Source organism: Sorghum bicolor, chromosome 7, assembly GCF_000003195.3.
Source record: "Sorghum bicolor cultivar BTx623 chromosome 7, Sorghum_bicolor_NCBIv3, whole genome shotgun sequence".
NCBI classification, from domain to species: domain Eukaryota; kingdom Viridiplantae; phylum Streptophyta; class Magnoliopsida; order Poales; family Poaceae; genus Sorghum; species Sorghum bicolor.
The window spans coordinates 61705751-61719293 of record NC_012876.2 but is presented as its reverse complement, the minus strand read 5'-3'; the positions used below and the strand labels follow the sequence as shown (position 1 = coordinate 61719293).

General features: G+C 41.5%; 1 protein-coding gene across 2 annotated transcripts; it reads left to right on the top strand.

The window, feature by feature from the left end:
• Positions 2957–11445, top strand: LOC8060562 (large proline-rich protein BAG6). Of its 2 annotated transcripts, none has more exons than XM_021464831.1 (17): positions 2957–3285; positions 3607–3736; positions 3947–4064; positions 5277–5372; positions 5697–5740; positions 6352–6420; positions 6500–6646; positions 6728–6797; positions 6880–7031; positions 7674–7838; positions 7919–7990; positions 8072–8213; positions 8745–9260; positions 9488–9669; positions 9872–10480; positions 10813–10968; positions 11072–11445. In XM_021464831.1, the coding sequence occupies exons 2-17, from the start codon at positions 3608–3610 to the stop codon at positions 11144–11146; spliced, it is 2742 nt and encodes a 913-aa protein (XP_021320506.1). In that variant the 5' UTR covers positions 2957–3285; position 3607; the 3' UTR covers positions 11147–11445. The 2 variants fall into 2 exon arrangements, with proteins under 2 accessions (XP_021320506.1, XP_021320505.1); XM_021464830.1 differs by having other exon boundaries at positions 9386–9669.

Genomic DNA, 13543 nt, shown 5'->3' with positions numbered 1-13543 from the left:
TGGACTAACTAGCCTTAAAAGATTCGTTTTGTAAATTACAAATAAATTATACAATTAGTTATTTTTTATCTATATTTAATGCTTCATACATGTACCGCAAAAATTAATATGACGCAGAATCTTAAAAAAATGAGAACTAAACAAAGCCTAATGTCCACTGGCACAATCCCTTCCAAAACATGTACGAAGTGGCAATCATAATTATAGACTTCTTTAAATATCAACTGTTTTATGGCTGCAATTATATCATACCCAAAGCAAGTAAAAAAACAAGTAGGCAGCAGCCACACAAGCAAATTCATGTTTGATTAAATCATTCCTTTATTTTTTTTAAAAAAATCTCTTCTTGCTTGACAATCAATTGCATCTATTTTGCTTAAAAAAATTCCCTTTTTTCTTCACAATATTTCAAAGCGAGGCATCCACTCTTCCACGTTTGCTCATTCCGTTTATGTTCTTTTGTATGAATCAATTCACTATTCTATTTTGTATATGAATCTTGCTTCATTTTGTTAGTGCTAGCTTCCATGTTGGTTCATCCTCGATGCATGTGTGGATTATTGTGTTTGCTCATATGACTTGTGTGAGACTAACAAATTTCAACTATTATTTTTCTTTTGTATGGTTAATTGCATAGTATGTCATTCCTGACATCGTACAGCTCTATAAATTCCATTTTAATTTTAAGGTTCATCTTTAATGCATATGTGGATTGTGAGACTAATAAATTTTAGCCATTGTTTTCCTTTTATATGGTTAATTATATGTCCTTCCCGATATTTTATAGCTCTATAAATTCTATTTTAATGTTTATTTAGTGAAACCATTTTTCTACTACTAAAAATGTTTGAACGATCAAATTGAGCGATTTCAACTAAGATGGATGGCTACGTAGCCATGGAGGCGCGGAAGTGTGTAATGTATATGTGGAATCCTTGATGTTGAACACACAATTTTCGCTAGAGTGATCGTGAAGAAGATTATCGACGCGTGCAATCGATATAGGCTTAACAGTAGGTAGAGCTCGGCAAGTGAGGGTGGATCTCAAACATTATACAATACTCCTTTCATTCCTAAATACTTGTGCTTATGCTTCCCGAGGAAACAACTTTAATTAAATATATATTTAAAAATATTAATATTTATGGTACGTAATTAGTATTGTTAGATAGATCTTTGAATCTAGTTTTTTTAATAAATTATTTGAAGATACAAATGTTGCACATATTTTTTATAAATAGAGTCAAATTTGTGTCACACACACAACAACGACAGTTAAATAGGGACGAAGGGAGTATGTCGCAAGACTAACGGGGCAGAGCAGCCATCGGCGCGAAGGGCACTCCTCACACCAGTCTAAGGTGAGCTATTAAGTATGAGGCGGTGATCTACAACCACCGATATGGGGAGGACTAGGCACAACAGAGGACTAGATGGCAATGAGACAAGGGAGAGCCATGATTGTAGACGCAAATAACACAGAGCAGGACCAACAGAGAGAGTCACGACTTTAAGAGTGAACAGTGGCAAAGACATAGAGTAATTTGTCAACATGAGATGAGCGGGATCGATCATGTACGACTGAAGCGATAGGATAAGAGACAAAAGAAGAGTGATTAATTAAAAAATATTAACATACATGCACAATGTGATATCATTTTTTGTTAGGTAAGTTATTTATACTATTTAGTATATCATATGTGGCTACTTTTCTAAAGAGCAAGCTATTTATATTGTTGTGGATGCCCTAAATCGTTTTTTACATTTGACACTACTGACAATATACTCAATTTTAGTTACACATGGAAAATATAATACAAGAATATCTTTACCATACAAGAATATCTATACCTAAAATATCTTAGCTTTTGCTACGAAACATAATAAACATGTCTAATGTATACTCATTATTTATCTAAAAAGTTCCAAAAATATGCATCGATACACATGATGCTCCTTTGGATATAGCTGATGCTCAGATTTGTTAACAAAAATATGAGATGACACACTTAACATGTAGATCCTTTCTTCTCTCTCTTTGGTCGATTCTTCCTACTCATCTCGATCTATTCGCAGAGGGCGGCTGCCTCTCCTCCCCTCGCGGCCAGTCTCACTCTAATGTTGCACAGGGTGCTCGCCTAGCACGCTTATATGCTAGTCGGAGGGCACTGTTGCCTAAGGGGGTAGACGGAGAATAGACAGTGTGCCCCAGATCCAAGGCCGTGTTTCTTGAGAAGGGATGATATGTAGCGGCAGAGGTGACACACGCGCCTGTAAGAGGCTGGCGGCAGGTTCGACAAGAAGAAAAGACACACTATGGGTGCAACTGGAGGCAGCAGGCGGATGGTGGGAGGAGGACGGGTAGAGACGACGGACACGAGGTTGTATAGACAACAATCATAGCTTGAAGGAGATAGAGACAGCGTCGTCAGGTGAGAGGTATGACATGTACTGTAAGAGATCGATAAATAAGGTTAGATGGAGTGTTGATTTATGTTAGTAAGGATAACATGCAATAGTTAAGGCGGACTAGACATTTTTTAATATTTCTATTTTTATATAACTTTAAATCTATACTTTCTTGTTTTTATTTATTCATTAAAATAATAATGTATGTAGATATATAGGACACTAGAGAATGTCTAGGCGTGTACCTATGAATTTCGCCTAATATTTTTTTAGGATTAATTGGATACATACTATTTAGATTATCATGGTTCGGAAAGATATACCATTACTGTGGATGATATCAAAAACATGTCAATATAATTTCACATATCTACAAATTATATCACTGCATTTATCATAATTTCTAAATTAAATTAGCTTCGAGTCTATTTATTTGTCCGAAAAATTATGACTAAAAAATTAATTTATGGTAAAAGAAAAACACAACCGATTAATTCGGCAAATAAGCTTTCTCATCATCTTCTTCTCTTTCCCACAGCGGCGGCACGCTGGCCGGCGTGTGCTGTCCCCGCGAGTTGGCCACAAGAAGCTGAAAGAGAGGTAAGGTGGACTAAATTGCCCTCGTCTCGCCCACCCGCCCCTTGGCCCACCGCCTGGACTCGTCTCGCCCGCGGCCGATCTCCTCCATCCGCTCGCCGCGCCGCAACCCGGAGAGGAGACTGCGCTCGGTCCAGCACCACCTGGGGCCCAGCATCCTCGCGACCATCTCCGGCACGGCGTCCGCCCTCTGCAGCCCCGGTGTCCCTGCGACCGTCGCTGCTGTCCTACTTCGTCACTGGGCACTTTGCCCGGCGACGAGCACCACCAGGACACTAGGTATTCCCTCCCCTTGGTCCTCCCTTCCTGCTGTGCGAAACCGTGCGCCCAAACCTTAAACCTAATTCATAGGTAAAAAAATCGTGCGCCCAAACCCTAACATACTATTTGTAATCCGATCTGAATCTAATTACAGGTGTATATGCATGTATATGCCTACTAACTTCGATTGCTTTGCAAAAATTATTGGGTGTACATTTGTACACTCATGTCCTTTACTGGGTCCGCCCCTGCTTGTTCATAGGCGCATAAGCATTTGGGTTGTCTGTAGGGAGGTCTATGGCACCTGATCCGCGTATTTATTGTCTTCCTCCTGTGCAGGATGGCTGACGATGCTTCTCACGGGGCCAGCAGCTCGACTGTGAAACCTGCTGATGATCCAGAGTCTACCATCGAGATCAACATCAAGACCCTGGATTCACAAGTCCACAAACTTCGCGTGGAGAAGAATGTGAGAATTTTCCTGCCTCCTTGGCATTTTTGGCGTGTGTCTATCTGCTTATTTGTTGCTGAACTCTGTGTGGAGTGCTAGAAACTCTATCCATGGCTCTGTGTTGATTTGTGACCCTTTTTGTTAGCATTAGCCGTTAGGTGTGCAAATGTTAATATGTGCGTTATGCAATGCTTTGGGAGAGCTAAGTGCTAACCGCCTCATTTTTAGGCACCTGTTTCCGTTCTAAAAGAGAAGGTTGTTGAAGCGACTGGGGTTCCATTGGATCAGCAGCGCTTGATTTTTAGAGGAAGAGTCTTGAAGGATGATCACCTCCTATCAGAATACCGTATCCTTTCTGTTTCTGCATCTTGTGTCATGGTTATGAACTGTATACTTGATCCATCTCCATGTTTGTTTCACCTATCATTTTGGTGAGTCATACTGGGAAATAATACTCCCTCCAGCCAAGTTTGAGAGACGCATGAGGTCTGAAAAAGTATCCAAGATTTATGGGCGCATGAGCTGTTGGACGCAGTTTTCTCTAGGGCTGACACACTCATCTTGTCGTTTCTTGCACAGAGTAATAAATGCATACGATACTTGGCATACTTCCTAACTGTGCTTGCTCTAGTTTCTCACGGTTAGGACATGTGGCAAGCAGTGGGGAAACGGAAAGATCTTTTCTGCTGAGAGTTAACAGATTAAGGGGAGTTATAAGGATGTGTGGTGACTGGTAAGCAGTGGGGAAACGGAAAGATCTTTTCTGCTGAGAGTTAATGGATTAAGGGGAGTTATAAGGATGTGTGGTGACTGGTAAGCAGTGGGGAAACGGAAAGATCTTTTCTGCTGAGAGTTAATGGATTAAGGGGAGTTATAAGGATGTGTGGTGACTGGTAAGCAGTGGGGAAACGGAAAGATCTTTTCTGCTGAGAGTTAATGGATTAAGGGGATTAGGGGAGTTATTAAGGATGTGTGGCAAGCAGCGGGAAACATAAAGATCTTTTCTGCTGACAGTTAACGGATTAACGGGAGTTATTAAGGATCCCTTGGTCTCGGTTGAAATTACTTATATGCTTGTGCAACTTGGATGGAGGGAGTATTTGATTGCCTATTCCTTGTTAGCTTTTTTGCACCTATTTACTTAGTTATGTTCTGTGTTCAGTTAGTAATGGCATAATTTGTTTTTCTGCACTGTAGGGACTAAGGTTATGGCAATTTGATGACTTTGAGAAACAGAATATTTTCTTTTAAGTTGGTCCATAGGTTGGTTTTAATGCCTCTCTAAGGGGACAATCAGTTAATGTTACAGTGTCACATGCAACCATTTACATTCTGTGGCTGTGCTAGATTAATGGTTTCCATCAGTAGGTGTCTGGATATGCCATTTTCCAAAGGAACTTACCGTCACATTAATTTCTATTCAGAATTTTCATTTTTTTGTATTTTTCCATTTCCCCACCTGTATGCTTTTGAAATGCATTGTTGTGTCATTTACCTTCCCAATGTGTTTGTTTCTCTCCATCCAAATTCTGTCACCTGTATCCTTAACAACCACAAGATTTGGAGGATGGATATACATTGCATCTGGTTGCTCGGCGTGCAGCAGAGGGCCAGAATTCTTCTGGGGCTCCTGAAGGAAATACACATGCTAATGGTAAGTCATACTGTTGTTTTTGTGACAACTGGCAACATGATCTATCCTGAACCACCAAGTGTATCTGTATATGCTTCCATGATTTGTTGCCTACTTGACGCCTTATTCCGCATAGCTATCATCGGAAAATTAAATAGACTTTGTTGTTTCAGCCTAAGGGCTGCGAAAATTTGCTAGTTAAGTATAAGTAGTGTTAAAATAGTGAGTGCCTAGGTTGGTGCTAAATCTAATTGATCCTAAATTCCTAACATGTGCTTAGGTTATTAGTTATTACTCGAAGACATGGGCCTGAAAAAGGATTTTATACTTTTCTTTTCTGTGCAGTAAACGTTACTGGAAATGAAGGATTGTTGGATGATATTTCCAGGGTATGCTTCTCTCATTGTTGATATTTCTCCATGAAGTTATCTGATCGCATGGCTCTAGACTATTTTGACATCTTTATACCTTTTTTTACAAAAATATTTTTTGAAATCATCTTTGAAGAAACTACATATGTGACATGTCAAGGGGTTTGTGCTTTGTTCCACCAGACTTCTAATGTTTTGTACGTTGTTGACATAAATACCAATTAATTGAGTACTCAATCCATCCCAAATTATAAGACGTTTGACTTTTTAACACAAGTTTGACCACTCGTCTTATTCAAAAATTTGTGCAAAAATATCACTTCTTTTGCCGTGGCTTCGTTTAGCAATAAAACTTTTTCAAGAATGACTTAAATTTGACTATGTTTGCACATATTTTTTGAATAAGATGAGTTGTCAAGCTTGGGTTCAAAAAAGTCAAACGCCTTATAATTTGGGATGGAGTAGAGAATTAGGAGAACCTCACGCCCAATTAGGGAGGGGGGGGGGTGACTTTCATATATATAGTCAAGGTACAACTTGGGGTACAAGTAACATGATATACATGTGTTAGACTATACATATCTCTAATACATATGGTACATGCCATCTAAGTCTTCTACTATTTGCAGAGTGTTCGGGATCTTCTGGGTTCCTTAGGTGTTGCAATGTCTGGTGGTGTCACTAACACTGCATTTTCGGTAACATGGCAGTTCTTCTCAAGATCTAGAGGGGGTACCTGAGACCTAAGAATTAATTGTTTTATGTATGCTTTATCAGGTTCCTTTGACTACCGCGCCAGAAGGACCCAATAATGTGCCCGGAAGAACTCAGCCAATGAACCCAGCGCAACCAGGATTCTCAGTTCTAAATCATCAAATACAAGTAACACAACTTCAGCCGCCAGGAGCTATTCCTCGCAACATGGTAGATATTTTGTGCCTTTTTGTTTCTCCTCATGTATTTCAGTTTGTACAGCATTATCTTAACTTTAACCAATGGTAACAGATTATTCCAGATTCTTTGACAACTCTTTCGGAGTACATGGATCGCATTGACCAAGTACTACAGAATAATGGTACCATTTTTTTGTCTTATAGTTGGTTCATCCATTGCTTGGAACCAAAGATTTTTATATTCATTGTATGCTATAAATGAAGGTGCTCCACCATCCAGGGATTCAGAAAGCCAGCAACAACCGACAGTGGATGATGCTAATGTCAACCCAAGATACCCAAGTCCTGATGTTTTGGCTTCAGTTATTGAGAGAGCCCAACAACTTCTTGGCGGCAGTGCAGCTTCTGCTCTTTCGGTATGTTACTTATCTTCTGTGGTTATGGTCTGTACCATTTACCCCTGACTGTTTGAGAGTGATATCTTGTTCATAAAAAATGTGTGCCTCCCTGGTTATGTTCTGCTAAATTTTCCACTTATGTTCTGGTGGTCACTGTAAACACATTTAGTACCATGTTCATGTCATTATGGGTTGTCATCTTTTGTGCAATTCTGTGAGAATCTAGATAAGATAAGCTGAAGGATTAGTGAATCCTTGACCACCCTTAAACAGCAACCCTGGTGTATAGTCAGGGCATAAACTATGTTCTGGCTCCAAGGTGAAATTATCAATCCTCAAGCAACTTTTATAATATATAACATCAGCTCACTGTTTATTATTGTTTATAATGCCTGCATGATTTCCTGACTCCTGAGTAGGCCTAAACCATTTTTTACATGTTGGTTTTTTCCCCTTCGTGGATGCAAAGTTGCTGTTGAGCTGCATGGTTCAGTTTTTAACACACTTCTCAATACTCTGGATTTATGAGCCAATAGATGCAAACTTTTCTTTGGATGTCTTCATTCAAGTTGTTATTTGAGGAACTCCTGAATTTATGGATGCAGAATTTTCATTGAAAACATCTGTGACTTTTATGTACCTAATAATTTTCTGTTTCAGCACATTGCACAACGTATTCGGCAAGATGGTGAGACTGCGGATGCATCTCTTCGTCGTGAGATCCAGACTGAATCTGTTCAGCTAGGAATTTCGATGCAACATTTGGGTGCTATGTTTTTTGAGCTTGGTCGGACGATGATGATGCTCCGCACAGGGCGATCTCCTGTATGCATAATTTGTTTTTCCTTCATGTTATGTAACTAACTTTGTACATGTCAGCATACTGAAATCTTTTAATCCTGCAGTCTGAGGCTTTTGTAAATTCTGGGCCTGCTGTTTATATAAACTCCACAGGACCAAACCCTATCATGGTTCAGGTGATAATTGCTACACCTTTTTCATGTTAATTTTGATAGTCAAGAGCGCCATAATCTCATCAACACATTTTCTCTGTGCAGCCATCTTATCAAAACACCCCTCCTTTTGGTGTCTCCAATATACCAGTTATGGGTGGAATTTCTGGTGCTTTTGGTATTGTTGATCCTTCTCGATCATCTGGTTTTGGTGATCCTTTTCGACGTATGAATGTCCCAAGTACCGGTAAGGTCACATTTCAATGCCTTTCAACTGCTGGTTCCCTCTTGTTACTTGTTAGGGTCTTGAACTGGAGGTCCTCTGAACAAATTGTCTCGTATTGGATCTTTAGATAGGCATAAATTGTTTATAAAATCCAATTGCGTCTTTCTGCTTCTATTTCTTACTTATACTAAGTTATTATAATTTGTTTGAGATGCCAGATGTTTACATCTCCTATTTGCTATTCTAATATCATGAATCGGATACCTCATAAACCTTGTGTGACTGTGTACTGGCATGATTGGACTAAAGTGTATACGATACTTACATTTGAAGTTAAAATTACTGTTAGGTGCAGTATCTTCAGATTTGACGTGTGCCATCAATGTACTTGCTAGATTAAATACTCTGTTCTCGTGTATCTTCTGGAATATCCTGGAGTTCATTTGCACACGGGAATTTATATTATTTTGCTAACTAGATCTTTGATTCTTCCACCTTTGTGTCTAGCTGGCTTCTCCTAACTAATAATTCTTTTCTCATTCCCTAACTTAGGTGCATCTGCAACAAGTGGTTCAGCTGCTGGTACTACCACCACTTCTGAAGGAGCTATCAACGGGAACCGCCAAGATGCGGCAAGAACTCAAGGAGGTAACCCACCAGGTCACCCGGCTGCAACACGTGGATTGCCAACCAGAACAGTTGTTGCTGCTGTTCCAGCACGGTCCTCAGTCGAGGCTCCAAACCATGTCTTTAGTGTTATCCTGCCTGTTCAAGTGAGGGGTCAAGTTGCAGTGCCTACTCAGTCCTCTCAAGGTTCTCAAACAGCAGTGGGCAATGGAGCTCAAGGAAATTCAACATCTGCTGTTCCACAAGCTTCTGTTGGTGGTGTTTCTGGTGTTCCTCCTATAGTGGCACAGGTAGCCAATGCATTGGCCACAAATGCACCAAGCCAGGTTTCTTTATCTACAGAAACTGCAGCAGATCAGGGATTTCACCCGACCACAGACAGCAGAGCAGTTCTGAATTCTTCAACACCAGCCACTACATCACTGCAGAATGATCCCTCAGGTTAGAATCACGGACAAACTTCACTTTAAAAAGTGCAACATCATGTGACTGAACCAGGTCTTTCGAATAGGGTGTTACGAGTTTCTTTGTAGACATCTTAACGATATCACCATTCCTGTTGTTAGGTATTTTGGGTTCCAGTTTGCCACCTCAAGACAGGAATACTTTAAATGTTCCCAGTCTTGACTGTATACAACAACATCCTCAATTTGGAGATACTTGTGCAGATACAGCTGACTTATCAGGAGACTCCACAGCCACCAATACTCATGATGTTCCTTCGAACACATCAATAGAAAATTCTGCGCTGAAGAATAAATCCTCGGATGAAGTAGGTTCACAGCTCACTGAGCCTTCTGCAAGTGGCAGTGCTGAACCATTAGGTCTTGGTGGAGGTCTGATTCCGAAGGTATTAATTAGTGACTTTTGACTGTTTATTAGTCTATCACGATTCTGTTGTTTGGTCTTCATTTTAGTGTTTAATTCTGTTTGTCAAGTTACATATTTGGAGTTTGTTGTACTTTACTATGGTTTGATTCTCAGTAAGTTACATGTTTGGAGTTCGCTCTATATTTCTATTGTTTAATTGCTTCTTTTAACAACACTTGTAGAAACGGAGCAGAGCAGTAAAACCATCTGGGAGCACAACTGATCCTGGTAGGGATTCATCATCAGTCAGCCAAAACCAAGATCCTATTTCAGTGGCCCAGCAGTTTCTGGAAGGTTTTGCTTCTCGGAATACTAATGCTAGCAGAAGCAATGCCCCTGCCTCTGGTCCTCCATCCTCTGTGCCACAGCCTACTGAAGTTCCTCTGAGAAGACAGGGTGGTGGACAACCTGATATTGGCAGCATGATATCTGGTATGCTCAACAACCCAGTTTTCAGCAACATATTGTCAAATGTCGCAACACAAGCAGGGGGTTCAAGTGCTGATTTGAGGGGCGTGATGGAAGGATTACAGAGCCCTGCTGTTGTAGATACAATAAGCAGTATTGTGCAGAATGTGGATGAGCAAGACCTTGGGGCCATGTTTGGTTCAGGCAGGGGGCAAGGTGGCCTGGATTTGTCAAGAATGTTGCAGCAAATGATGCCTGTTGTATCCCAGGCTCTTGGTGGCGCAGGGGGCCGTTCTGCTGGTGCAAATAGTAGACAATCTAGGTCATGGCCTCAGCGCATTGACAGTGGAGGAGGAAATGTACCAGCTAGCAGCAGTTCTCAGGTAAGCTATTCTGTGGAGCACTAATGGCTTGTGTTTGCATTTGTAATGTATATGCTGCCTGTGCTTTGTGTTTGGTTTAGAGAGCAAATACTATGAATGGTTTACATTATTCTGCGCCATATTGATGTTCATTGTTCTGCTCAGTTATGCAAACCCTCTTTGGTCAGTATTACTTTCCATGGATGCTTTTACATTATTGGATGTTAAGAGCCGAGAAAGGCTAATATGACACTATATGCTTCTTTAACTCTTCCTGTATGAATTTTAGTTAGACCTATCAAGCTGGTGTATTTCAGGTATCTGTATCTCACATTTTTGTATTCCATGGCCAGATTGATCTCCATCAAGCTCGTGAAAGCATTGAACAACATGAATCTCCAGAGAATATCTTCAGCTCTGTCCTTGAAACTGCTGCTCAGGCCTATGGTGAAGATGACAGCATTCAGGGAATGATCGAAGAGCTTGCCAGTGATCAAGAGCTTACCGATGTATGCTTCCCACACCGATTCTGTTGAACAATCAATGTATAATGACCCTGTCTTGATTTCTGATGTTAGTCTTCTAATGCTGACTTGCTGCTTTTTTTGTCAGGAATACTTGAAGTTTTTGGTGGAACAAGTTCGGCAGAGGGTACAGTCAGAGTCGCAGTCGACGAGCCAGCCTTGAAGGATCGGGCAGCAGGGTCGTGTAGCCAGCCATTCGCCGCAAATCTGCAATATTTATCGCTAACTTGGAAAAGACAGAACCCAAGACTTGTTTGGGCGTTTTCATGTTTTGGTGCCTGCTGTACATGTGGCGTTGTAATTTTCCGAGATATTGTATTTGCGGCGGCAGCATATTCCGTACTCTGGTTAAATCTGTTTTTGGCAATTTTTCTAGCGGTACATACAGCGAGTTTTAAATGTGCAGTGTACTGTTAAAACTGTTTTTGACAATTTTGCTAGCGGCCGAGTTTTAAAGGTGCAGTTGGTCTGAATTTTTGTGGATATATAATTGCCAACGCGTGTCTCTGGAGGTCCAGGCAAAGTTTGTTTCGCAGGTTGCCCCCTCTTCCTCGACAATTTTCAAAAGAGGAGTTTTGCACTGATTCATATCATAGTAGACTGAAGATAGTAATGTAGTAACAGGCCTAGAAATAGAAATTTTGTTCGTGACCGCAAAATCCAATCAAGAAGATTCTTCTTTTCTTACGCAGAAGTATATATACCCCCCAACCCCTCCCAGAAAACATGATATCTTAGGATTAAAAAAAATTCCCCCCAAAAAAAAGTTAGGCTGGGCCCCCTAAAAACATGATATTTTAGCTCTCGAAACTAAGGTTGAGCATATATCTACTTGATATTATGATCTGCATCTCTCGATGCATTCCTTTTAATCGCGTGGTACTTAGATGAACTGACGAACGAAAACGACGGGAATTCTAGGACCTGGCTCCACTCGCGAGCATGTTTTCTGGTGCTGACCAGGGCACCAAACGTTGTGAGAGTCAGAGCGAGAGGCAGCTCCTCGCAGTCTCTGCCGGCGATGTCCACCAGCTCCTCGCACTCCTCCACTCCCACTCCACAGCCAAACGCGTGCTACGAGAAGAGCTTCCACGAGTCCTCCTCGCTCGATCAGCCCCTCCAGCTCGTGCGGCGGGAGCGTGCGTGCCCATGATCTCGCCCACTCGCGTGCTCCGGCTCTTGAGACCACGACGACGGCGGCGGTCGAAGCCGTCGAGGACCCAGCCCCGCGCGCCCGCCCGCCGCCCCGGCCTTCGCCTCGATCGGCGCGGGACATGAAGGTCCGCCCGGTCAGCAGCTCGAGCTCCAGAATGTCGCGGTCGAACTCCACATCGTCGGAACCCTTGGACTCCGGCTATATTGAAATGGAGGGAGTAATAACACACAGTTTTGTCGTTAGGAGGCAGGCGACCACTCCAAGGCCCTTGTTTAGTTCCAAAAAATCTTTAGACATATGTATGAAGTATTAAATATAGATGAAAATAAAAACTAATTGCACAGTTTGGTCGAAATTGACGAGACGAATCTTTTGAGCCTAATTAGTCTATAATTGGATAATATTTGTTAAATACAAACGAAAGTGCTACTATTTCTATTTTGCAAAATTTTTTGGAAGTAAACGAGGCCCAAGTCCAAGGCAGGCAGATGATGGATCGACGAGTCCTGCGCCATACCTACGACGTGGACGACGGGGCAGTGAAGCCGGACAGGAAGGACAGCACCGGCCAATAGCAATGCCACTAGCTAGCGGGCCGTCAACAATGACCACAGGCAGCCGGTGCCCGGCCGATCGAGTGCAGGCCGGCCCGCGCCGTTTCGTCATCCCCGGCTGCTCTGGCAAGGCAGCAGGTGCTGAAGGGGCGGGGGTCGAGAATTGTTGTTGTTGACGCGGGGAGGCACAAGGTTTGGTTAATTTGATCGGATAGATTGATTGATACGCTTTTTTTTTCTTAAGACCTTATTTAGTTCGCAAAAAATTTCAAGATTTCTCGTCACATCGAATCTTTAGTCGCATGTATGGAGTATTAAATATAGACGAAAATAAAAACTAATTGCACAGTTTACCTGTAATTTGTGAGATGAATCTTTTGAGTCTAAATGTTTATCAAATAAAAACGAAAGTACTACAGTAGCCAAAAACTAAATTTTTTGCGAACTAAACAAGGTCTAAGTTTATCAGCCGAATATACTAAGTGTTTTTCTCTCATAACAAATCAGCTAACTTTCTACTGCATATTAGTATTTGTTTGATTTGATTGCTTGTTTTTCACGACTGCGACGTACGTCCCGATGCATGCATCTCATCTCACGTCTCAGCAGACCGACCAACGCCGGCCATCCCATAGCTCTCTCTCCCTCTCTCCTGCTTGTGCTTGGTGTGGTTCATGCATGCATGCACGTAACTAACTAGCTAAGCATTAGTTAAGCCGCGCCATCTCTGATCTCTGTGCTTTCTAGGTGGTCCAAAGCTAGGCATATTCTTTGGCTAGCTAGTTTAATCAGGGCCTTGTTTAGTTTACTCCGAAATTCAAAAACTTTTTAAGATTCCTCATCACATCAA